At 43.4% G+C, this 22031-nt stretch overlaps 1 protein-coding gene across 3 annotated transcripts in view; it reads left to right on the top strand.

Moving 5' to 3' along the window:
* The window catches only part of SEL1L3 (SEL1L family member 3), a 51413-nt gene that overhangs the window by 26037 nt on the left and 3345 nt on the right, over window positions 1–22031 (top strand). For 2 of the 3 annotated variants that reach the window (XM_084856989.1, XM_084856991.1), the window contains 12 exons: window positions 141–281; window positions 1052–1114; window positions 3699–3875; window positions 5572–5699; window positions 7113–7196; window positions 9241–9331; window positions 9428–9512; window positions 9761–9870; window positions 12344–12471; window positions 14157–14259; window positions 14343–14415; window positions 20745–21796. In XM_084856989.1, coding sequence (XP_084713115.1) covers window positions 141–281; window positions 1052–1114; window positions 3699–3875; window positions 5572–5699; window positions 7113–7196; window positions 9241–9331; window positions 9428–9512; window positions 9761–9870; window positions 12344–12471; window positions 14157–14259; window positions 14343–14415; window positions 20745–20911 — 1350 coding nt within the window. In that variant the 3' untranslated portion in view covers window positions 20912–21796. Of the gene's footprint in view, window positions 1–140; window positions 282–1051; window positions 1115–3698; window positions 3876–5571; window positions 5700–7112; window positions 7197–9240; window positions 9332–9427; window positions 9513–9760; window positions 9871–12343; window positions 12472–14156; window positions 14260–14342; window positions 14416–20744; window positions 21797–22031 lie in introns of those variants that run through there. The other variant, XM_084856990.1, reaches the window with a different exon arrangement.

The raw sequence follows: 22031 nt of genomic DNA on the forward strand, positions 1-22031 counted from the left end.
GCCCTCATCTAGTTGTCTTTTTTGATTCCTTAAAGCACTTCTCTTGGCCCTATTAAAACTTGCATACATTTGTGTGGACATCTGTATTTAATCTTTAGATTTCACACTTGAGATGTATTGACATTTTAGTCGTGTTTCAGCAACGTCTTGGACAGATGCTTTTCTGGGGCCAGCAAGGAGTGGGAAAAAATCCCAAAGCAGCCGTGGAGTGGTATGCAAAGGGTGCCTTGGAAACTGGAGACCTAGTATCCATATATGATTATTCCATTGTTTTATTCAAGGTAAGATGAGTTTTTAAACATTAACAGCAATAGAATATTCTCCCTTTTTATCGTGTTACGGCATTGCAGAAAAAAATCCTTTCCAATCCTTTCAAAAATAAATATTGCAACATAAATGGTTTCCATTTTTCTCCCAATTCAACCAAGACCGTGGATACATTGCTTTGGTATATTTTGTCCTTAAGTATACTCATTTCTGAGATTCCTGAGATTTCCATCATCCTTTTCAACCATTCTGCGGTTGTTGGAATTAGCACTGATTTCCAGTTCCAAGCAAAAATGATCTTAGCAATTTGCTAAATAAAGAAAAGAAATGATTGTGTAGTTTACAATAAAATAGAAAAATAAACAATTTAATATGCATGGAATAAATGCCTGTGTTATTGATTCACAAAAGAAAAATCACATACTGGCAGTTCTGTATCTGTGACCTTAATAGAGTAGCAGGCTTCTGAAGAATTATTGCACATCTTCAAAGGAAAAAAAATGACTGGTTGCACAAGCTGTTGTGCAATTAAGGCGCTTTCACAGAATGTAGGCAGATACGCAATACGTTGATCTTGTAAGGCATTAGCAAGCCAGTCAGCACCTGAATAGGGAACAAAGCACATTTTTGCTAAGACACCATTTTTGCTTTGGAAAATCCTACCCTTGCAAAAAATTACGTATCCATTTTTAATTAATGTTCCAAACAGGGAATGTCATTTTTCAATGAGGTTGAAATAAGAGGGCTTTGCACATTTCTAAAACTGACCTTTGTCATTGCTTAGGGTCAAGGTGTGAAAAAGAACAGAAGACTTGCTCTACATCTGATGAGAAAAGCTGCATCAAAGGTAACAGTTTATATAGGCCAAGAGATTGTGCACTAGCCAGCTCAGATAATTCTCTCTCTCCATCTCTCCTCTGATAAAGGGCTTTTCTATATGAGGCATTTGTCGTGCGCTTGTCATTTCCTATTCACGGTTGTTTACAGGTTATCTAGATGACGTCATGACCCTCCAGTTTCGCTTCTGTGTCCAACCAGCACTTTCACCAAGTTTTTTAGACCAGGAAAAATGTGGCACAATACAAAAAATGAGCTAAATACAATACAATTATTTCTAAAATACTTACAAACAGAATTTAAAGTAGTAAAGACTAAAGTAGCAAAAGCAACTAAAAAGATCAAAAAATATCCACAGAGATAAAACAGCTCTAAAACTCATCTTTAAGATACAACTAGGAAGTAAAGTGTAGCAAGTTAAAACACCCAAGAAAATAAAAAGGTCTTTGCTTGGTGCTAAAAAATCAACAAAGTAGGAGCCAGATGGAAGTCCTCTGGGGAGGGCATTCCACTTATGGAGAACTACCACTAAAAAGGCCATTCACTTGTAGCCACCCACCATTTTAGAGCAGAGTTGGTCCTTCTGATACTGAGGCCCTAAGACATGAAGGGCTTTATACACTGAAAACCACTTTGGCTTTGTGTCCACCCTACAACCCATGCCCTGCAGTAGGTGTTGCACAAAGCCACATCCGCTGCACCACACGCTGGGTTCGAACGACACACCAACCCACGCTGTAGCCCAGGTAATTATGTAAGCAACGGGCATGCACATAACATACACGTGTGTGGGGAGAAGCCATGGTGGCTTCTTTTCCCCCTGCAATCGTCTGACCCCCCGCCCATACTCTGGGGATTTGTTGTTGTTGTTGTTGTTCAGTTGTTCAGTCATGTCCGACTCTTCGTGACCCCATGGACCATAGCACGCCAGGCCTTCCTGTCCTGCGCTCTCTCCCGGAGTGTGCTCAAGTTCATATTCATTGCATCAGTGATGCTATCTAGCCATCTCATCCTCTGTGGTCCCCTTCTCCTTTTGCCTTCAGTCTTTCCCAGCATCAGGGTCTTTTCCAGAGAGTTTTCTCTTCGCATTAGGTGGCCAAAATATTTGATCTTCAGCTTCAGTATCTGACCTTCCAATGAGCACTCAGGGTTGATTTCCTTTAGGATTGACTGATTTCACCTCCTTGCAGCCAGGGGACTTGTAAGAGTCTTCTCCAGCACCACAGTTCGAAAGCATCAATTCTTCGGCGCTCAGCCTTCCTTATAGTCCAGCTCTCACAGCCATACATTACTACTGGGAAAACCATAGCTTTGATTAGACGGACCTTTGTCGGCAGGGTGATGTCTCTGCTTCTTACTATGCTGTCTAGGTTTGCCATAGCTTTCCTCCCAAGGAGCAAGCGTTTTTTAATTTCATGGCTACAGGCACTGTCTGCGGTGATCTTGGAGCCCAAGAAAGTAAAAACTTTCACTGCTTCCATTTCTTCCCCTTCTATATGCCAGGAAGTGATGGGGCCAGATGCCATGATCTTCGTTTTTTTAATGTTGAGTTTCAAACCAGCTTTTGCACTCTCCTCTTTCACCCTCAACAAGAGGCTCTTGAGATCCTCTTCGCTTTCTGCCATTAGGGTGGTATCGTCTGCATATCGGAGGTTGTTGATAATTCTCCGGCAATCTTAATTCCGACCTGTGGTTCATCCAACCCGGCGTTTCTCATGATGTACTCTGCATATAAGTTAAATAAGCAGGGTGACAATATGCAGCCTTGTCGTACTCCTTTCCCAATTTTGAACCACTCGGTTGTTCCATGTCTGGTTCTTACTGTTGCTTCTTGACCAATAATCTAAGAAACAGGTTACCAGGTCATGGATCACCAAGACCAGGCAATCACCATCTAGGTAGGGACATAGTTGGTGTACCAGCCTAAGCTGGTAGAAGTCTCCCCATGCCACAGAGGACATTTGTGCCTGTAGTAACAGAGATAGATCCCCAAATTATAAACTTGATCCTTTAGGGGGAGTGCAACCTCTTCCAGAACAGGTTGAACACCATTACCCTGGATAGATGAGCCACCCATCAACAGCACCTCCATCTCATCTGGATTGAGCTTGTTTTTTTTGCCCTCATCCATTCCATTACCACAGTCAGCCACTGATTAACCACTTCCAATACCTCACCAGGATCTGATGAAAAAGAGAAATAGGGCTGGGTATACTGATGACTCTGCACTCGAAATCTCTGGATGGCCGCACACTCAGCAGTTTCATGTAAATGTTCAATAGCACTGGGGAGCCCAAAGCATAAATGCCAAGGGGTCCAGCAGAAATCCTCCAGCACCACCTTCTGAAAGCAGCTGTCCACATAGGAGTGGAACCATAAAGCTATCCTGCACACTCTCTTGGGCAGTTTGTAATCAAAATGGTTGTGTTTAATGAATACTTTAAAAAATATGCTCAGACAACCTTGTGCCCTGTATAGCCTTTGATTGGCCCGATGTCTCTGTTAGCTGTTGTGTCCTCTAGCAAGGGAGCGTGGGGACTGAAACATTCTGCACAACCTGACTGATTTTAAGATTGTCCACTTTTTACCTACAGGGACTGCCTCAGGCAGTGAATGGCCTGGGCTGGTATTATCATAACTTTAAAAGGGACTATGCAGAAGCAGCCAAATACTGGTTAAAAGCTGAAGCTATGGGCAATCCTGAGGCATCTTTCAATCTTGGTGTCCTGTATTTAGATGGAATTTATCCAGGAGTGACTGGTAGAAACCATGTGAGTATACATATTAATTTATTGATAATATTTTAATTGCCCCCAGAGTAATTCAAAACCTGAGTTAAAACAAGATACAATCCATAAAACAACACTAAAAATGAGAAGACACAGCAAGACAAAAAGGATTTAGCATGCTGAAACTCCAGTGAAGGCCTGGGCGGGGGGATTGGGGGTCCCCTGGATAGGGAATCCTACAACCTGGGTACTGAAACTGAAAAAGCCCTGTACGAAATTTTTGGTGCTTTTATTTTCTGGTGTCCTTTATTAAAGCTGTATAAAAGGATCTCCAACCCTAGCTGATGTGCTCAAGAAGTCAATCGGCCTAGAGCAAGAGAGAGACCAATATACTAAATGGGTCCCCAAATCTGAGGCCCTTTGCTGCACAGTGAAGGAGGCTTCCAGGAGTGCAATTTTGCTTTAAAACAAGGACAGTGCTTCTACACACCTTGGTTTAAAGAGAAAGCGCTGCTTTTTTGCTGCTGCCTCCACATTTCAGCAGCAGATCCACCAGCGACGGTGGCAATTGTAGCGACATGGAGGATTTATTTTTATTTATTTAAAATATTTATTGGCCACCTTCAGCGCAGAAGGGTTGTAGCCCTTGGTGATTTCTGGGTGTTGGCAGATTGGACCACAGAAGTTGCCTACCCTTGCTTTAAGGCTTGAGACAGACCATAGCTTTTTCATACAACTGAAGTTAGTTTAATGAAGAGAACACTGCTCACGGGGCTTCATCATACTGAGCTTTTATCCTGTGACTGAGATCACTCCTTCACGGAAGTTTGCGGGCTCTTTCTGCCATGACCCTCCTGCACTCAATGCCCTTTATTCTGTTTTTAAATAGATCACAGATAATGAGCTATCACATTACCCCGTTGTGTTCCGCTTCAGTTTCCTCTGTGAAAAGAGTTAAAGCGGCAAGAAGAGGAGCGAGATCAATGAAAGATAATGGGAGACTCAGATATGGGCAGGGGGGAGCGCATGTAATGGGAGTCAGTGGTGATCCTGCATCTAAAACAGGCAGGAAGCCCTGTTTTAAATGCAGGATTTTAGGCTGGTGTAGAAATGCCCATGGTGTATACGCTCATCTCACTTTCACCTCTGATCAAAGAATTTCAGCAGGGGTTTTGATTGTTTAAAAAACCTGCAAAATCTGTTTAGCCAGAGGTGGTAGTGGAGCAAAAGAAATATGTACGTGCACTGTGAGAAGTGATGCCTTCTCAAATCACTTTTAGCTCTCTCAAAATCTATTCTTGGTCTCCAGTCTCAAATGAGGCAGCCTTCTGGACAAGTGTCACAAATGGATTAACCTTACTGTTGGTGACATTCTAACATGGATTCAGTATTTATCAATGTTTTCCTATCTGGTTTCTCGAGTGTATAATAGAGACATGGCCATTTTATTTGGTGTACAAAAATGTAGCTAATTACCTTTGTTTAAAACTTATGTTTTCCCCATATGTATAGGCTATTAAAACTAGTGGAAGTGAAAACAAACATTTTTAGTACTGGCTTTATTGATTTCTGAGTATTCGTTGCATGTTTGACTGCCTTTTTACTGTATTAGTTTTGTTTTGTAAACCACTTTGTTATCTTTTATGATGAGAGGTGGTCTATAAATAACTGTAATAAATGAGTAAATAAATAAACAAACAAGATCAGTTTATATTTTTCTACCCTTTTTTCTTTGCAGACTATTGCTGCTAACTATTTCTATAAAGCAGCAGAAAGCGGACACATGGAAGGGACATTGCGGTGTTCTCAATATTATATTACAGGGAATTTACCAAGCTTTCCCAGGGACCCTGAAAAGGCAGTAATGTAAGTAATGCTAAATGTTAGAAAGAGCAAAATTCTAATTATGAGTGTGTGTGTGTGTGTGTGTGTGTGTGTAGGTGACTTTAATGTAGGTTTTATTGTGGTTGTATTGTTATATTGCGGTTTTAATGTTCTATATATTATAAAAAAATTTATTGTGTGCTGTTTGGTTTTAATTTTTGTGAACCGCCCAGAGAGCTTCAGCTGTTGGGCGGTATATGTATATATGTGTGTGTGTGTGTGTATACATATACATATACATGAATGAATGTACTCTACACTGGGTTCTTCTTTTTGTACCCTGCTTGTTGTGTCTCCCCATGAGCTGAGAGGATTTTCACTTGTGAAGCTTTAATTGCATGTTTTAAGGAGGGAGAGAGGGAGCCTCAGTTCTTACAATGGTAATGAAGGCAACTGTCCTCCATGAACCGTCTTCCCCTCCATGAATGTGCGAGTTGGCGTCTCCCGCTCTGCTCATGCAGAAGCCCAGCTTGCGTGATTCCCCTCTGTCAGTACTGGGATGGGAAGAAGAAGGGAAGAAATGGCCTGAGCGAGACCTCCATGCGATTGGGCATCGCTGCAAAGTGCCCACCTCGAACAGTCTCTGAGGTACATGGTGGAGGTGAGGGACATCTTCCCATGCCTTCACAACCTGAGGGCTGCTGCCAAAGTGTCAACCCTTGCAGAGGTGGGTGAGGAGGTAGCAGGCAAGACAAGCGTGAGGAACAGCATGCTGGGGAATTTATTTATTTACTTACTTACTTATTACATTTCTATATCGCCATTAGCTGAAGGTCTCTGGATGGTTCACAACAATTAAAACCATACAAACAACACAATAAAATACAATACAAAAGTTTAAGGGTTTAAAACTACAGTATAAAATAAAAATTTAAAAAACCCAATATAAAACCTAGCAGCAGTGCAAAGATTTAAAATATAATAACAAATTTATAATAACAGAAACTGAATGACTAAAAATCTTGGGAAAATAAGGTCTTCACCTTATGCTGAAAAGAGCACCTTGTAGGTGCCAGGCGAGCCTCTCTGGGAAGTTCATTCCGCAACTGGGATGCCCCAGCAGAAAAGGCCCTCTTCTTAGTAGCCAACCACCTCACTTCCTTTGGTGTGGGTTCCCAGAGAAGGACCGCTGAGGATGAACTTAGGGTCCGGACAGGTATATATGAGAGGAGACGATCTTCAGCTAGCTTGATCCAAAAGCCGTTAAGGGCTTTGAATGTTAATACCAACACTTTGAATCAGGCCTGGATATAGACTGGCAGCCCATGTCTGGGCCCAACTGGCAGAGGAGATTCTCCCATGGACCGCTGATTGGGCTGTGGTGTGTTTAGATATTTGCCAGCCATAATGTTGGCTGCAGGCCTCTAGTTCTAATGTTATTGTTTTGATTTACAGCTGGGCAAAATACGTGGCAGAAAAGAATGGCTACTTAGGTCATGTCATCCGAAAAGCACTCAATTCTTACCTTGAATTGTCTTGGTAGGTTTGGTGCCCTTGTGCTGTTTTTTATTTGTTTGTTTGTTACATTTATATACCACCTTTTCCTCCAAGGCGGCGTACATGATCCTCCTCCTCTCCATTTTATCCTTACAAGAACCCTGTGAGATGGCTTAGGCTGAGAGTCATTGACTGGCTCAGAGTCACCCAATGAGCTTCATGGCTGAGTGGGACTTAAACCGAAGTCTCCCGAATCCCAGTCCCAATACATCATTCTAACTATTACACCACACTGGATCTCCTTGGGCACCCTGTTCTTGGCATTCTGTTACTGAATGTTAGCTTTTCTATATGCATGATGTGTTTTTACTGATATGGTGAAATAACTCTGTGCCTTCCCAGTACCTCGTTCTTGTCATAGATGAGAGCAAAAAAGAAAAAGGGGTGGGGGAAGAAATACAAATTCTATAGTTTATCGTGAGAGCTGGCCAACGAACGGTAGCTAAATTGATTACTGATATATCCCTTTCTTAATTCTGTTACTCCCAACAGATCTGTCAGAGGTTTCAGTTCATGACAGACCATTAGCCCAATATGACCTAGAAATTTAGAGCCAAACTAGGTAAGACATTTGGCATCTGTTATCAGATCTCCAGTCTGTTAGGTTTTCTGTAATGTGGCAAATAGCAGTTCTGGGTGAACAATTTTCATTAGGAAAACAGTGCAGGGGAAAAGGGTCATCCTCCTCCTTGTGCGGCTGGTGCAGTTTGAATTAGGGAGCAACACACCTTGGGGATACTATTTGCTAAAATTTAAAGAGATGAAGATCTGATCACGGACCTCCATTGTCTTTCTAGTTCGGCTCTGAAACAGCCCAAGATATTTTGGTGTCCAAAGCAGAAAATCTTGCATGGTGGCACAAATGCCATAATAAACAAAATCTTTGACAGTTAGTTTCCTGTCCTTTTAATGGTAGCCCAAATCCAGCATGTCTCAATCCATGCGGTTACATCTAGGAATTCTGTCAAAGCATTGTACAGGCACAATACATGTAGGGCTTCGCACAGCCTCCTGTAGAAAGTATCTGTGTGAATGCAGCTTAAACCAGCTAACATCCTTTCTTCCGACCAGTAGATGGAGCTGTTGCTTTGGAGAGCTATTCTTTCTTCCTGAGCCCTATGCACTAAAACCCACAAATTGGCGCTAGAGGGATGCACCAATGGAAGCTTCCATCCTGTGGTTACTAGCAGCTTTGAGGGGGGGGGACATGGCAGGGTGTTAAAAAAAACCCTGGTCCTAATCCTGCGTGGGGGCCCAGACAGCTGCTATTTACAGTTTTTAAAGTTTCACACAGCGGTGTGATACATTTAACATTATAAGTAGTTTGTCATGGCTTCATATGAATCGCCAAATTCATATGAACAGGGCAGGGTTAGGGCCATATAAAAAACAGCATGGACTGGCAGGAAGGGAAATTGGAATCCCTATTCCGCCCCGAACGTTCCCTCACAAGATGGCTTCTCTGTGGCCAGTTTTTTTTCTTGGTGGGGCTTTGTGACCAGAAATTATCTCCACTGGTCAAAAAAAAAAAAAATGCTGAGGAGAAGGGGTTGGTTTATGTGTCCGGAGGAGGGGGTGGAGATAGGTTCAGATCCTTCATCCTACCCACATATGTTGGCACTTTAAATGGTCCACACCCCACCACCATTTTCTGTGAATTCTGCATGACCTGAATTTGGTTATGCCATTGCCATCTTAACTTTGGCCCCTATTAATGTGGATATTTAAACCAATTTTCTGCCTTCATGGACCACTTTCTACACAGATGTCTTCCCAGGAACATCTGTGTGCCGTAGATGATTCTGGGGGATGTTTTAGGGTGCACACTCTGATCACATGGAGTGCTCGGTGAAAAATGAGGAGACCAGCTCCGGTGCTCACAAAAACAATATTTATTACGCTTAACACGTTTCGGAAGGTTTCCTTCCTTTGTCAGGAGCTATTGGAAGCAATTTGTTCTCTTACTCTGGAGTGAACAAGTGTCCTGGCCCATTTTTTTGTTTCTCTCACTCCTCTCCAATTTTAGGCATGAAGCCCTGCTGTATTACATTCTGTCAGCAGAGACTGGAATTGAGGTCTCACAGACAAATCTGGCACATCTCTGTGAAGAGAGACCAGTAAGGAAGTCTCTTCACAACCTCTTGTCATTTTGAATTGTTAACTATTTTGCTTGGAAAACACACTGAGCCGTTCTTTTCCCCACCCTCCCCCAGAATCTGGCAAAAAGATACTTGGCTACGGACTGTGTTTGGAGATACTATAATTTTGCAGTTTCTCAGAGCAATGCACCCTCATTTGGTATGTATAAAAATGTGTTAAAGATAATGTTGTTTGCATGCTCTTTGGTGAAGAATGGCCTCCTTCTAGCTGTTTTTGCATAACTAGGCAGTTGATGGTAAGCAGTAATTCATCAATTGGTCAGTTATTTAATTAATGCCTTTTGGGAGCTGGTGGCTACACGAAGACACTGTGATTTGTGTCTTAACTTGAGCAGAGTATGAAAATAACTAATCTCACAGTCTTTAGTGTGTCTGTTCTTTTCATAGCTTATTTGAAGGTGGGAGACTTCTACTACTATGGATATTGGAACCAATCCAGAAACTTGGACATGTCAGTACAGATGTATGCACAAGCAGCATTACATGGAGATGCGCAGGTAGATGGTGGTATAGAGCATCACTACACCAGCCTAAAATTCTGCATTTAAAACAGGGCTTTCCATTTTAAATGCAGGATCACGACAACTCCCTTTTTCACTCGCTTCCTTTTCTCCCTCCCCTTTCCCGCTCCTTCTCCATACCTTAGTCTTCCATAACTTTCATTGATCTCACTCCTCTTCTTGCTGCGTTTCTTCTTTTCATGGAGGGAACTCAAGTGGAACACAACGGGGTAATTTGATAGCTCATTATCTCCAATCTATTTTAAAACTAAATAAAGGTCTTTTAGTGCAGGAGACTCCCTGGAGGTTCACGGCGTCATCTAAAGAGCTCACAAGCTTCCATGGGAGAGCCATCTCAATAGCAGGAAAAAAGTTCCATGTGAAGAAAGCCATAGTCTCAGTCGGGGGGCGGGGGGTGTTGAGGCCTTTTAGATCCATAGAGTGGTTTGTAATCTATACCACATTCCATATGACTGAAACGTGTACAGGGCTTGGAAGTTGATGACTTTCAGAGCAATGGGGCTGATGCACTTGAGGCTGATATTGCATGCCACAGTGAAGTATGAAATAGTCCCATGAGAGGTGAGAGCACTTAACCCTACCTCTCCATTGGATTCTGGCCAGTATGACTTTGTTATATTGATGCTATAAAGTGGTTAAGAACAGGTGCCTTGCCACAGTTGCCATTTCTAGTTTTCCCATTTTAGGGTGCAATCCTATGCTATAGCTGGCTGGGGAATGCTGGGAGTTGTAGGACCTTTTTCTGTCTAAACATGCATAGGATTGCATTCTTGGTGTCTAATAGAGATTCAATTGATAGTTTGGTGTTGGGGCAAAGTGCATGTGATGTTTGGGATATAGTTTGTCCTTGTGTAGTTTTTTTCCTTAACAACTAGGTGGCATGGAGGGGCAGGTGGGAGCTGGATCATGAATATGGTAGTGGGGAGGGGGGCTTTAATCCTTTGCCATAGTCTTGACCCAGCTTGCCCTCACCCCTACACCATTATGAGAAAGCTGTGTAAGGGCAAACTGCATGACAAGTACCACCTCCTGTTTAGCCCTTGGTGGAATTAACATCGTGCAGTGAAGCATTGTGCATGGAGCTCTCGAACATATGCTCCCTGGGGAATTTGGCTCTCTAGCTTACTTGAGTTTGACAGCTTTGCTATACGTGACATCTTTAACATTTCTCAGAAAAGCATTTACATTACCAAGGATACAGAAGACCCTCACATTCTTTGCTGCACTAGCATAGAAGCTGCTATAGAGCGATAAAACCCCATTATGAAAAAGTTGTATTTGTTGTTACAGTCAGCTCCGCTCTCAAGACTGGCTTGATCGCACAGGTAGGCTGGGTGACTGCCTGAAGGAGCATCATTGAGTTGCATGACATACCTGAAACCACATGTCTGTTTTGGTACTCATGCTGCTTCTAGCATGGGCACCTTCCTTTGCAAATTACATCTGGGCCCCAGACTGCACATGGGCTTTAGGACACAGTTCTCCCTCCCTCCCTCCCTCCCTCCCTCCCTCCCTCCCTCCCTCCCTTGCCCTGCCTAGTGTAGCAAAGTCCCTTCAACTCCTGTGGAGCAGGAGCCCCTGGGGAAGTGAGCATACCAGCCCCTCAGTGGCATTGTGCTCAAGGGCTGCAGTCTCTGAGGGTTTCTGTCTCAGGTTATTCCTAGTTGTCAGCCTCAGTGCTTCCTTAATCTGTGCCACTGGCTTTCCTGGCCCACTGCTCTCTGTTTCACTGTCTAGGTTGCTACCTGACAGATTGCTATTTTTCCAACCCTATCCATGTCCTTTTTCTTTTGAGGATTGTGTGCTCCCCCTGTTCATCAAATGAGGGCACGTTTTTTATCCTTAAAGCGGAGTGAGCAACCTCCAGCCTATGGCCCAAATGTGGCCCTCCAGGCCTCTCAACCCAGATATCCCGACTCTCCCAGCCCATGCCCCATTTCCCCATTCTCTAGCTCCAGATTATAGATCCTATTTACTCTGTCCTGCAATTTCCCCCAGTTATAAAACTGATGGAGCAAACCTTACACAAGTTGGAAAATGAGCATGCCTGGGTGTAAATGTCTTTTTTTCCATTGTGAACTGAACAGTGGTAAGAGACAATCTGTAACTCCTCCCACTGCAGGCTCTGGTCCTGTCCACTTTTGGTGCTGGCCACACCCAGTGATGTAATGTGGACCTCAACAAGGAAAAGGCTCCCAACCCCTGGCATAAAGCAATAGAAAAACATAATGCCTTGGCAAAGCTGTGTCTCTGTATATTAAGTAAAGACGGGAAGCAGGGATGCATTAGAGTCAAACACATGCATCGCGCAAGTTGCACACACTCTCAGCTTCTGTTCTTCATGTGTGAAGTGAGATCAATAGAGATGCTGCGAAGACAAACTGTAGGCTTTCAATCTGAAGCTAGCAGTACTGTAAATTAATACATGTTAATTATTTACATGTTACAGGGATTTTTTAATTTGGCCCTTCTTCTGGAAGAAGGTTATTCCATCCCCAGTCGTATTTTGGATCTTTTAAAAATCAACAGGGCCACCCACTCCAGCAATACGACCCTCCGTCAGGAGCTTTATGAAAGGTGAGGCTGTTCTTGTTCTTCTTCATCAGTGCCCCCCCTTTTTTAAGAAATAAAGTATTTACATCATTCAAAGTATGTTTTGATTTCCCCTTAGACATTGAGAGTTTAGACTTGAAAAGTCCTATCTTATTTTGTTGTTTAAATCATTTGCCGCCTTTTATCAATACTGAAAATGATGTACAAGGTCAGACTAAAAATGGTATAGAGTATAAAACAATAACAATAAAAGTAACATGCAATTAAATAAATTCAGAACTGACCTTCACCCATTGTGAACTGATAATATGCCCTAGAACATGTGCCAGATTCTTTTGCAATGCACAAAGATTTCACAAGCTACAAGTGACTTGTTGGATCTCTCTTCCAAGGTAATTCAGGGCCCTTTCAGGCATTCTCTGCCACATAATCATAATCACGTGAAGGAAGAGAGCAGGACCATGTCTGCCGGCTCCACTCGTGCCATTACATCCCTGCTTGTTGCCTACAACCCACACATCTGAGAGCCACTGTGGTGTAGTGGTGAGAGTGTTGGACTAGGAGCTGAGAAATCTGGGTTCTAGTCCCCACTCAGCCATGGAAGCTCACTGGGTGACTTTGGGCCAGTCACAGACTCTCAGCCCAACCCACCACACAGGTTTGTTGATGTGAGGCTAAAATGGAGCGGGATTATGTACGGCACCTTGGGTTCCTTAAGGAGGAAAAAAGGCAGGATATAAATGGAATGAGTGAATGAATGAATGAATGAATCTGGAGGGAAACTCTGAAGAGGGGAGACCACTCTATGTGCGTCAGCTCCCCCCTGATTTAGAATCTGGGTTATACTAGGCTCTGCACATATAGAGCAGGCTCCCCAGTCACACCTTCTCACACACACATACCCCACAGGAGTGGTGCAGGGATGCAGGCGTGGGGCCAGTAGGCATAGCCTCGTTCCCTTCCTCCACGCAACCATCATTGCTTGAAGGAAGCTTCTGTCACTATGCCACTGCCACTGAGAAGGCAAAATCTCATTTTTCAAAAGGGCAGAACCTCAAACAGGTGTCTAAGCATGTTTGTTCAAAGTTAAGTGCCTTTGAGTTCAGTGCGACCTGAAAATAAGCATGTATAGTATTGTTGCTTGAAGTGTTAAATTGAACTGTGGTGTATATATTAGATCATGGGTGGGCAACCTCTGACCTATGGGCCTAATCTGGCCCATGGAGGTTGCTTATCTGACCTATGGAGGCCTGTGCTCCCTCCATGGACCCCACCCACTCCTCTCCCCAAGTCCCACCCCCTGGCCTGATGTTACCAGGAGCTTGGGGAGGAGGTGGGGAAAGGAAACCCCTTATTATCTCCAAGCAGATTTAGAGTGTATGCTGCTCCCCCTCCAAATGGGCAAGTGGCATGAAGGGGAATCCCCTTGTTATCTCTAATGACAGATTGGAGATAACAAGAGGGTTCCTCCCAGGGGAGCAGCAGCTGAACCCTCATTCAGTGCATCGACTGAGGACCAAATGATGTCGGGGGGAAGTAGCCATGCTCCCTGACACCAATGAACCCATGGAGGGCGGTCACTCTAGAGTGTGACCCTGATGACCCGAATTAAGATTTGCGCCTGTTCCTGATCACCCTAGAGTGTGACGGAATGTTAAGAACCAGCTTTTTATATTTATATATGAATATATTTTAACTATTGTCCACAGGTGTTGGAATCTTAGCACTGAAGAATCAATTAGTCCATGCACATTAGCTTTGCTTTACCTTCACCTGAGTATTTTCTGGGAGAATACTTTGCAGTCTAGTCTGGTATGTAATGAGTCCATTACCCTTTGAGTAAACACCTGGAGTTTTGTGGCTCTAACTAATATCAACTTCTGAATTCATTGCAGATTTACTTCCTGGGCTCCTTGTTTCTCTCTGCATTGGTTGTATTTGTAACTCACTGTTTTCGGGCTCTGTTGGGTAAGTATTTAGCATCACTATAAAACTGAAAAATAGAAGTGTGTGTGTGTATGTGCATATATATATATATATATATATATAAATAATCGGGTGTGCAATGCAAAATTTAGGGTACAATCCTGTGGCCGCTAGTCAGTGGCTAGACAGCCATAGGATTGGTCAGTTCCCAGGAACCGACCTTGGAGCTCGTGCTCCACCCCCTCCCATGCCACTTCATAGGCAGCGCAGTTCAGCCCCGCACTCGTAAGAGCAGTGCAAAGCGGGGGAAACGGGGCGTTCCTGGGGGCGGGCTGGGGAGGGGAGGTTGGAAGTGCCAGTACGACACTTCCTATATGTCTTTCGGCCTCCCCACCCTGCACTCCGAGGTCCCATGGCTGGACAGCTGAAATCAGCTGCCTAGCCGCGAGAGCAGGGTGGCGGGAGAGCAGAGGAGATGCACTCCTCGCCACTCCTCCGACCCTGCAATGAATAGGCGGCTGCACCCGGGGTCGGAAACGACCGTCGATCCCCATAAGATTGCTCCCTCCGTCATCTAGTAATCCCATCCCCTGCTGATTAAGGAAATCTGCTGCTACAGCATCCCTGATAGGTGGCCATCCAGCTTTGTTCTCGTCTAACAAAGGCGAGTCCACCACCTTATGAGGCAGTCTGTGTTCCCTGTCAGTCATCTCGTACCATCAAGAAGTTCTTCATCTTTAGTCAGAATCCCCTTTCTGGTCATTGGAAACCGTTGTTCATATCCTACCCTCTGGAGCAACAGAGAACAAATGTGCTCCATCATCTGTGTGACAGCCTTTCAGATATTTGAAGATGGCAATCATATTGGCTCTTAATCATCTCTTCTCCAGGCTCAATAAAAAACAATCATTTTTAAAATGGTTAAAAGTGGTTTGAGAGAGGCTTCGCTTCCAGTGGTGTTACACACACATTGTTTTTGACCCAGGCCCTAAAGCAGTAAGAATGTCCATATTACAAGCACTGATCCCTCCTTCAAACCACCTTCAGTTTCTTTATGGCCTAAGTTGGGACAATGTGTTGGGGGCAGGGGGTGATGCAAGCATGACACAGCTATCTCAAGTTTTTTTAAGTTCCATTGTTCAGCAATTCTTGAACCCTCATCAAAATCCTTGAAAAGGAGGCTGGGATTGCAGAAGAGTTTATTGGTATGGGTGTTGCTATTTTAAAAATTTGTGCCATTTTACCTGAAATTTTAATGTTAAGAAGAAATGCTAACTTGAGGTTAAGGTTCTCTGTGAGTATGAAAAATCTGAGTAGCATAGACAACTGGTTTCAACCTGTTTCTAGGCAGTAGCCAACTAAAGCATTCCACTAGGTTAAAATATAAAAAGGATTCCTAGTAGAATATTAACAAGGCAAGATAATGGGTAGCAAGAAGAGATAATTTCTTTTACAGCTCTCATGTTTCTCGCCTTCTGGCACTGTCTGAATAGCCATATTATCCAGCTGATGGTTTTACAGTGTCATTTAAGGTTATCTGCCTTATCTGCCTTGAAGGAAGTTCCATTCAGATCAATGGAGCTTATTCCTGAATTGCATTGAAATGTCATACAGAGAGAAGAGAGACAGCTTCTTCAGCCACATACCACCTTGCATAAGAACTTGGAATCTTATCTTTAATTTAATGGTTACCTTACTTTGTCAGGTTTAACTTAATTCTACAATGTAAAAAAACAACAACTGACTAGTCCAGAGAGGAAAAATTATTGCCTAATAAGAGATGAAACATCAGTCCCCAAATGAGGTGAGGAGGGCTGTAAAAGCAAAGTGTTCAAAGCTATACAAGAATGGCCACCAGATTGGAAAAAATCAACTTATATCCCCATACCAAAAAAGGGAAACACTAAATAATGTTAAACTATCAAATAGTGGCACTTATTTCACATGCCAGTAAGGTAATGCTCAAGATCTTGCAAGGTAGACTCCAGCAATTCATGCAACGAGTATTGCCAGATGTACAAGCTAGGTTTAGAAAAGGCAGAGGAACTAGAGACCAAATTGCCAATATCCAGTGGGTAATGGAGAAAGCCAGGGAGTTTCAGAAAAACATCTACTTCTGTTTTACTGACTATTCTAAAGCCTTTGACTGTGTGGATCATAATGAATTGTAGCAAGTTCTTGGTGGTATGGGGATACCAAATCATCTTGTCTGCCTCCTGAGGAATCTGTATAATGACCAAGTAGCAACGGTAAGAACAGACCATGGAACAACAGACTGGTTTAAGATTGGGAAAGGAGTACCGCAGGGTTGTATACTCTCACCCTACCTATTCAACCTGTATGCAGAACACATCATGCGACATGCTGGGCTTGATGAATACAAGGCTGGAGTTGAAATCGCTGGAAGAAACATTAACAATCTCAGATATGCAGATGATACCACTTTGATGGCTGAAAGTGAGGAGGAGCTGAGGAACCTTATGACGAAGGTGAAAGAAGAAAGTGCAAAAGCTAGGTTGCAGTTAAACCTAAAAAAAACCCCAAGATTATGGCAACCAGCTTGATTGATAACTGGCAAATAGAGGGAGAAAACGTGGAGGCAGTGACAGACTTTGTATTTCTAGGTGCAAAGATTACTGTAGATGCTGACTGCAGCCAGGAAATCAGAAGACGTTTACTTCTTGGGAGGAGAGACCAATCTTGATAAAATAGTGAAGAGCAGAGACATCACACTGACAAAAAAGGTCCGCATAGTTAAAGCAATGGTATTCCCCGTAGTAACCTATGGCTGCGAGAGCTGGACCATAAGGAAGGCTGAGCGAGGGAAGATAGATGCTTTTGAACTGTGGTGTTGCAGGAAAATTCTGAAAGTGCCTTGGACTGCAAGAAGATCAAACCAGTCCATACTCCAGGAAAGAAAGCCAGACTGCTCACTTGAGGGAATGATATTAAAGGCAAAACTGAAGTACTTTGGCCACATAATGAAAAGACAGGATACCTTGGAGAAAATGCTGATGCTAGGGAAAGTGGAAGGCAAAAGGAAGAGGGGCCGCCCAAGGGCAAGATGGATGGATGATATTCTGGAGGTGACGGACTCGACCTTGGGGGCGCTGGGGGTGGTGAAGGCCGACAGGAAGCTCTGGTGTGGGCTGGTCCATGAAGTCACGAAGAGTCAGAAGCAACTGAACGAATAAACAACAACAAAATAAGAAGACTGGAGTTCATCCAGGTGAAAACCTAATAAAATTTGTTTTCAAAAATGGTATTCATGAAGGCACCTGAGTGAACTAAAGAGGAAATATGTAGCCACACTGTGATAGGTGTTCTGACCATAGCAGTAAATTTGGGAGGTGAACATCTCATTTTTGTGGACCACTTAGGCCACAATTCAACACTAATCCTAAAGTCCTGTGCACATGTAACTGGGAGCAAGCTCCATTGAACACAGTGGGTCTTACTTCTGAGTAAACATGCATAGGGCTACTCTGCATGTTGGGTGCACTTTACCCATTGATAACAATAGGAGTCCCTATTCCATAGCTTTCAGTGGAACATGAGTTGTGCCTAGCATTTACTAGATTTTGCCATTAATGTTAGCCTTAATTACTCCAATGAGCAAAGCAGAAAAATTATATAGTCACTATATAATTTAGTCACTATAATGACTAAAAAATTATTTAAACGTTAGTGCCCCGTCATATTATGAAGGCTGCTATAAAACGGTGGAAATTCCTACAGCAGAAACTTCAGTAACAGTGTAACATGTCTACTCAGAAGTAAGTCCCATTGCGTTCAGTGGAACTTACTCCCAGGTAAATAGGTACAGGAGTGTAGCCTATGTGAACTGTGTATATCTGAAATTCCGGGTTGTCCATATTTAATCTCTGCCTTCTGCACCATGTTAGACCAAGTGCCCTGCTTACAGAAAGCCCAAGGATCAGTGGCATCTCCTCCAAGTGAAGGATACTGGGCAGCAAGAATGAAAAAGACCCTTGTGTGCAGGGCTGGCCCAAGACGTTTTGCTGCCTGAGGCGAAGGACAAATGTTGCCCTCCCACTCATTCCATGGATTGGATCCAGGATCTGACTTCCTTGAGAGGAAGGGCTTCTCTTGTGGAAGGTTCCTCTGCCTGATTTTTGGGATCCCTCCCCCCCACACACACACACACCCTACAGCTCATTCCATTCTGTAAAGTCTTCTGACTCTCTGTGTAGCATTTTCAGGGGGCTGGAGCGACTGCCACGGGAAGGAGAGGGCAGGAAAGTAGATTTCTACCAGCGCAGTTGGTCCAGCTTAAATGTGGATCAATCCCCATGTGTAAAAGCTACTCTGATTGGCAACTGAATAGTTTCAGCACTTGCGATGGAACAGCATCCTCAAATGGGCAGCAGGCTAGCATAGGGGTCATAGGGCAGGCCGTGTTGCACACCTTCCTCTGTCCTCCAGCATTGCTCCCCATCTTCAGCATCTGCTGTGGGAAGCAGCCACATCCCTCTACCTAATGGTAGGACCGGCATTGTGCAAGACCCTGGACAGCAACTGATAGAGCAAACAGCAGTAGGTTAAATGAGCCAGTGGCCTGACTTTAAGAGAGCTTCATATGTTCCTGGGAAATCTACATAAACAGCACCCCAATTTTTTTAAGAACTTCGGTTGTCCCTGTATTTTACAGAACACAATAACACAAAGGGGAACGTTGCCAAAACTCAGTCTGTACAAAAGATAAAGTTATTTTACAGGCCATTCAATCGAGTGTGACAGTATATATTTAAATGGCTTAAATATAGCCATTTAAGAATGGCTATATTTCATTATATTTCATCAGGGGGGCCGCGGTGGCTTAGTGGTTAAGACGCTGAACTGCAGACTGGAAGGTCGGCAGGTCAGCAGTTTGAGACCCGAGTGCCGCGTGACGGAGTGAGCTCCCGTCTTCAGTCCCAGCTTCTGCCAACCTAGCAGTTCGAAAGCAAGAAATTGCAAGTAGATAAATAGGTACTGCCTCGGCGGGAAAGGTAACAGCGTTCCTTGCACCTCGGTGTTCAGTCATGCCGGCCACATGACCACGGAAGCGTCTTCGGACAGCGCTGGCTCTTCGGCTTAGAAACGGGGATGAGCACCGCACCCTAGAGTCAGACACGACTGGTTGGGGACACCTTTACCTTTAAATAGGTACCACCTCAGCGGGAAAGGTAACAGCGTTCCATGCACCTCGGTGTTCAGTCATGCCGGCCACATGACCATGGAAGCGTCTTCGGACAGCGCTGGCTCTTCGGCTTAGAAACGGGGATGAGCACCGTACCCTAGAGTCGAACACGACTGGTTGGGGACACCTTTACCTTTACTTTTTATATTTCATTTATATATGCAAAGGGGATCCAGACATTACAAATGGCTAAATGCACCTGAAGTTCTCCTGTGCGAAACATTTTAAAGGAGTGGAAACTGTGCAAGGGCTCTTCTGGGCTGGATTGTGGCCAAGAGTTAAATCAGTCTAGGTGCTGCCCAGTACAACGTAATGCAACCAAGGCAGTCTGCATGGGGAATGGAGGAGGGTGTTCTGTGTGGATCTGCTTGCTGGATCAGGTCTCATATTCACAAAAGGATGCATTCAGTATCTGGGGCTGTGGACACAGTCCTCCATGCTGAATTGGATCTGCATATGCATCCCCTGCTAGATGGTGGCAATGGAAGCTTATAAACTATCAATTGCCTGTTTCAAGCATGGGGGGACTGAATCTGCCCTGTGTCTGCCCTTTCTCTGGCACAAGTGATAGCTAGATGAAACGAGGGATGGACAAATCAGTCTATTTCTGGTCTGCCTCATTTTCACATGTATTCAGTCATAAGTCTGTTCCATCCAGTTTCTACATTGGTCTGTGATTTTTCTCCCCAAAACCTGGAAGTTCGCATTTAATTTGGTACACAACTTACCCTAAAATACGTATTTTTGTACGCAACTTTCCCTAAAGTACACATTTTTGTCTCAAGTTTCCCTAATACATGTATTTTTGTATGCAGTGTTTGAGCCAAGAACAGCAACACAAAATTTGGAGAACTGCGTAAACTGAAAGATAACTATGGTCCGATCTGTAGTCGGAGAAGTGTAAGTTAGGTTGTTTAAAAATGTGGACCAAACAAAATTCTCCCCCATCTCTAGTTAAAACAGGCCACCTAGTTAGGGGATATGCACATAGAAATCCTCTATCTACACATTAGGGATTTTTAGATTAATGACCAGATGCTAACTTCATTGTCTTTGAACTGTAGGCTCTTTAAAGTCATCATCCATTTCCATATGTGGCCCTACATAACTATACCTATATAGATATACTTTTTCTTTTATCTTCTGTATTTTATTGTGCTTCCAACAGTTGTTTGTTCCCGTATATCGTCAGTGCCTGAACAGGTTCAACCCGAACATTCTTCCACAGACGAAATCACTACTGAGACCAGATCAGCAGAGCACGAAGAACATATTGTTACAAATAATATGGAAGAGCATGGCTTAAATCCTCAACGACCCTTTTCTAGCAGCTGAGACATAAGTTCCTCAACAAGTGTTGCCTTCAGAAGACAAAACATTCATTTCTAAGCCAGTTGCAAAATGCCCCTTTTTGTTGGGATCCACTTCCACTATAGGTGCAGGACCTGATGCCAATGAAGTCCTTCACGTCTCACATGATTGAGCTTGGTGCAGCCTTGAGGGCTTCATCCAAAATCTGGTCAGCAAGGGGATAGACTGATTCTAAGAGGAAGAGCCTTCAAATGTAGAGAAGTGGCATGCAGAAACCAAGGTACTTTATTTTCAGATTCAGATATTCTGGCGTAAACTTGGATCATAATCAGTTATAGCTTACCATAGGGAAAGAGATTTCTGTTCATTTAAAATTAATAAGGTTTCTATTTTCATTTAAGAGCATTGATTTACCGAGTCTGGGGAATAAGGACTTACCCAGGCAATCAGTCAAAGCATACAGCAGTCTCATTTTAGCCTTTGAGATCCTTTCCTGCTTAACAGATTTTGTCTGGTGAAAAGAAAAAAAGATGGAAGAAGCCACCATCGTTCCGCTTTGCAATATGGGGATGATGACGGTGATAATACTGTCCTACTTTATGGGGCTGTTTTAATGATTATGAAGATAATTTACGTGAAGCACTTTGAACATTCTCTATTGCACTGTTTCAATTTTACATGTTCTTCGTAAGAAGAACCTACTGCTGTAAGTTCATGTGCTCATTCATGAGCTCTTAGAATTGGACCACAATCCTGCTGCTTAAACCTCCAGCCTGGCAAAACATTCACTCCCCTGCATCTGGTACGCAAGAAGGTCATTATCTGTCTTCAGCTGGTTTTCAAATAAATCCCCCTTGCTCTGCTTTATACACAATTGTCAATAAACTTACTTTTCTTCTGCTATAAATGAATGGTCTCACTTGTATTTTTGTTATGTTTACTGCAGTAAGTTGGCCTTTCATCCCAACCCTTTCTATTGAAGCCAATCATCCCATTGTTCAGGAGAGTTTGATATTATTGTGCTGATTATTATGCTGCTCAGCATTTGCTAAGAAACAAAGGGGGAGCAACATTTTAATTTTCCAGGGGAGAGCAGCCAGCAACAAACTTTGAGCCAGCCCTGCTGTCAGTAAAGTTTTATATA

The sequence above is a fragment of the Heloderma suspectum genome, chromosome 5, assembly GCF_057233095.1.
Source record: "Heloderma suspectum isolate Gila_16-S chromosome 5, 16-S_ref, whole genome shotgun sequence".
NCBI lineage: Eukaryota > Metazoa > Chordata > Lepidosauria > Squamata > Helodermatidae > Heloderma > Heloderma suspectum.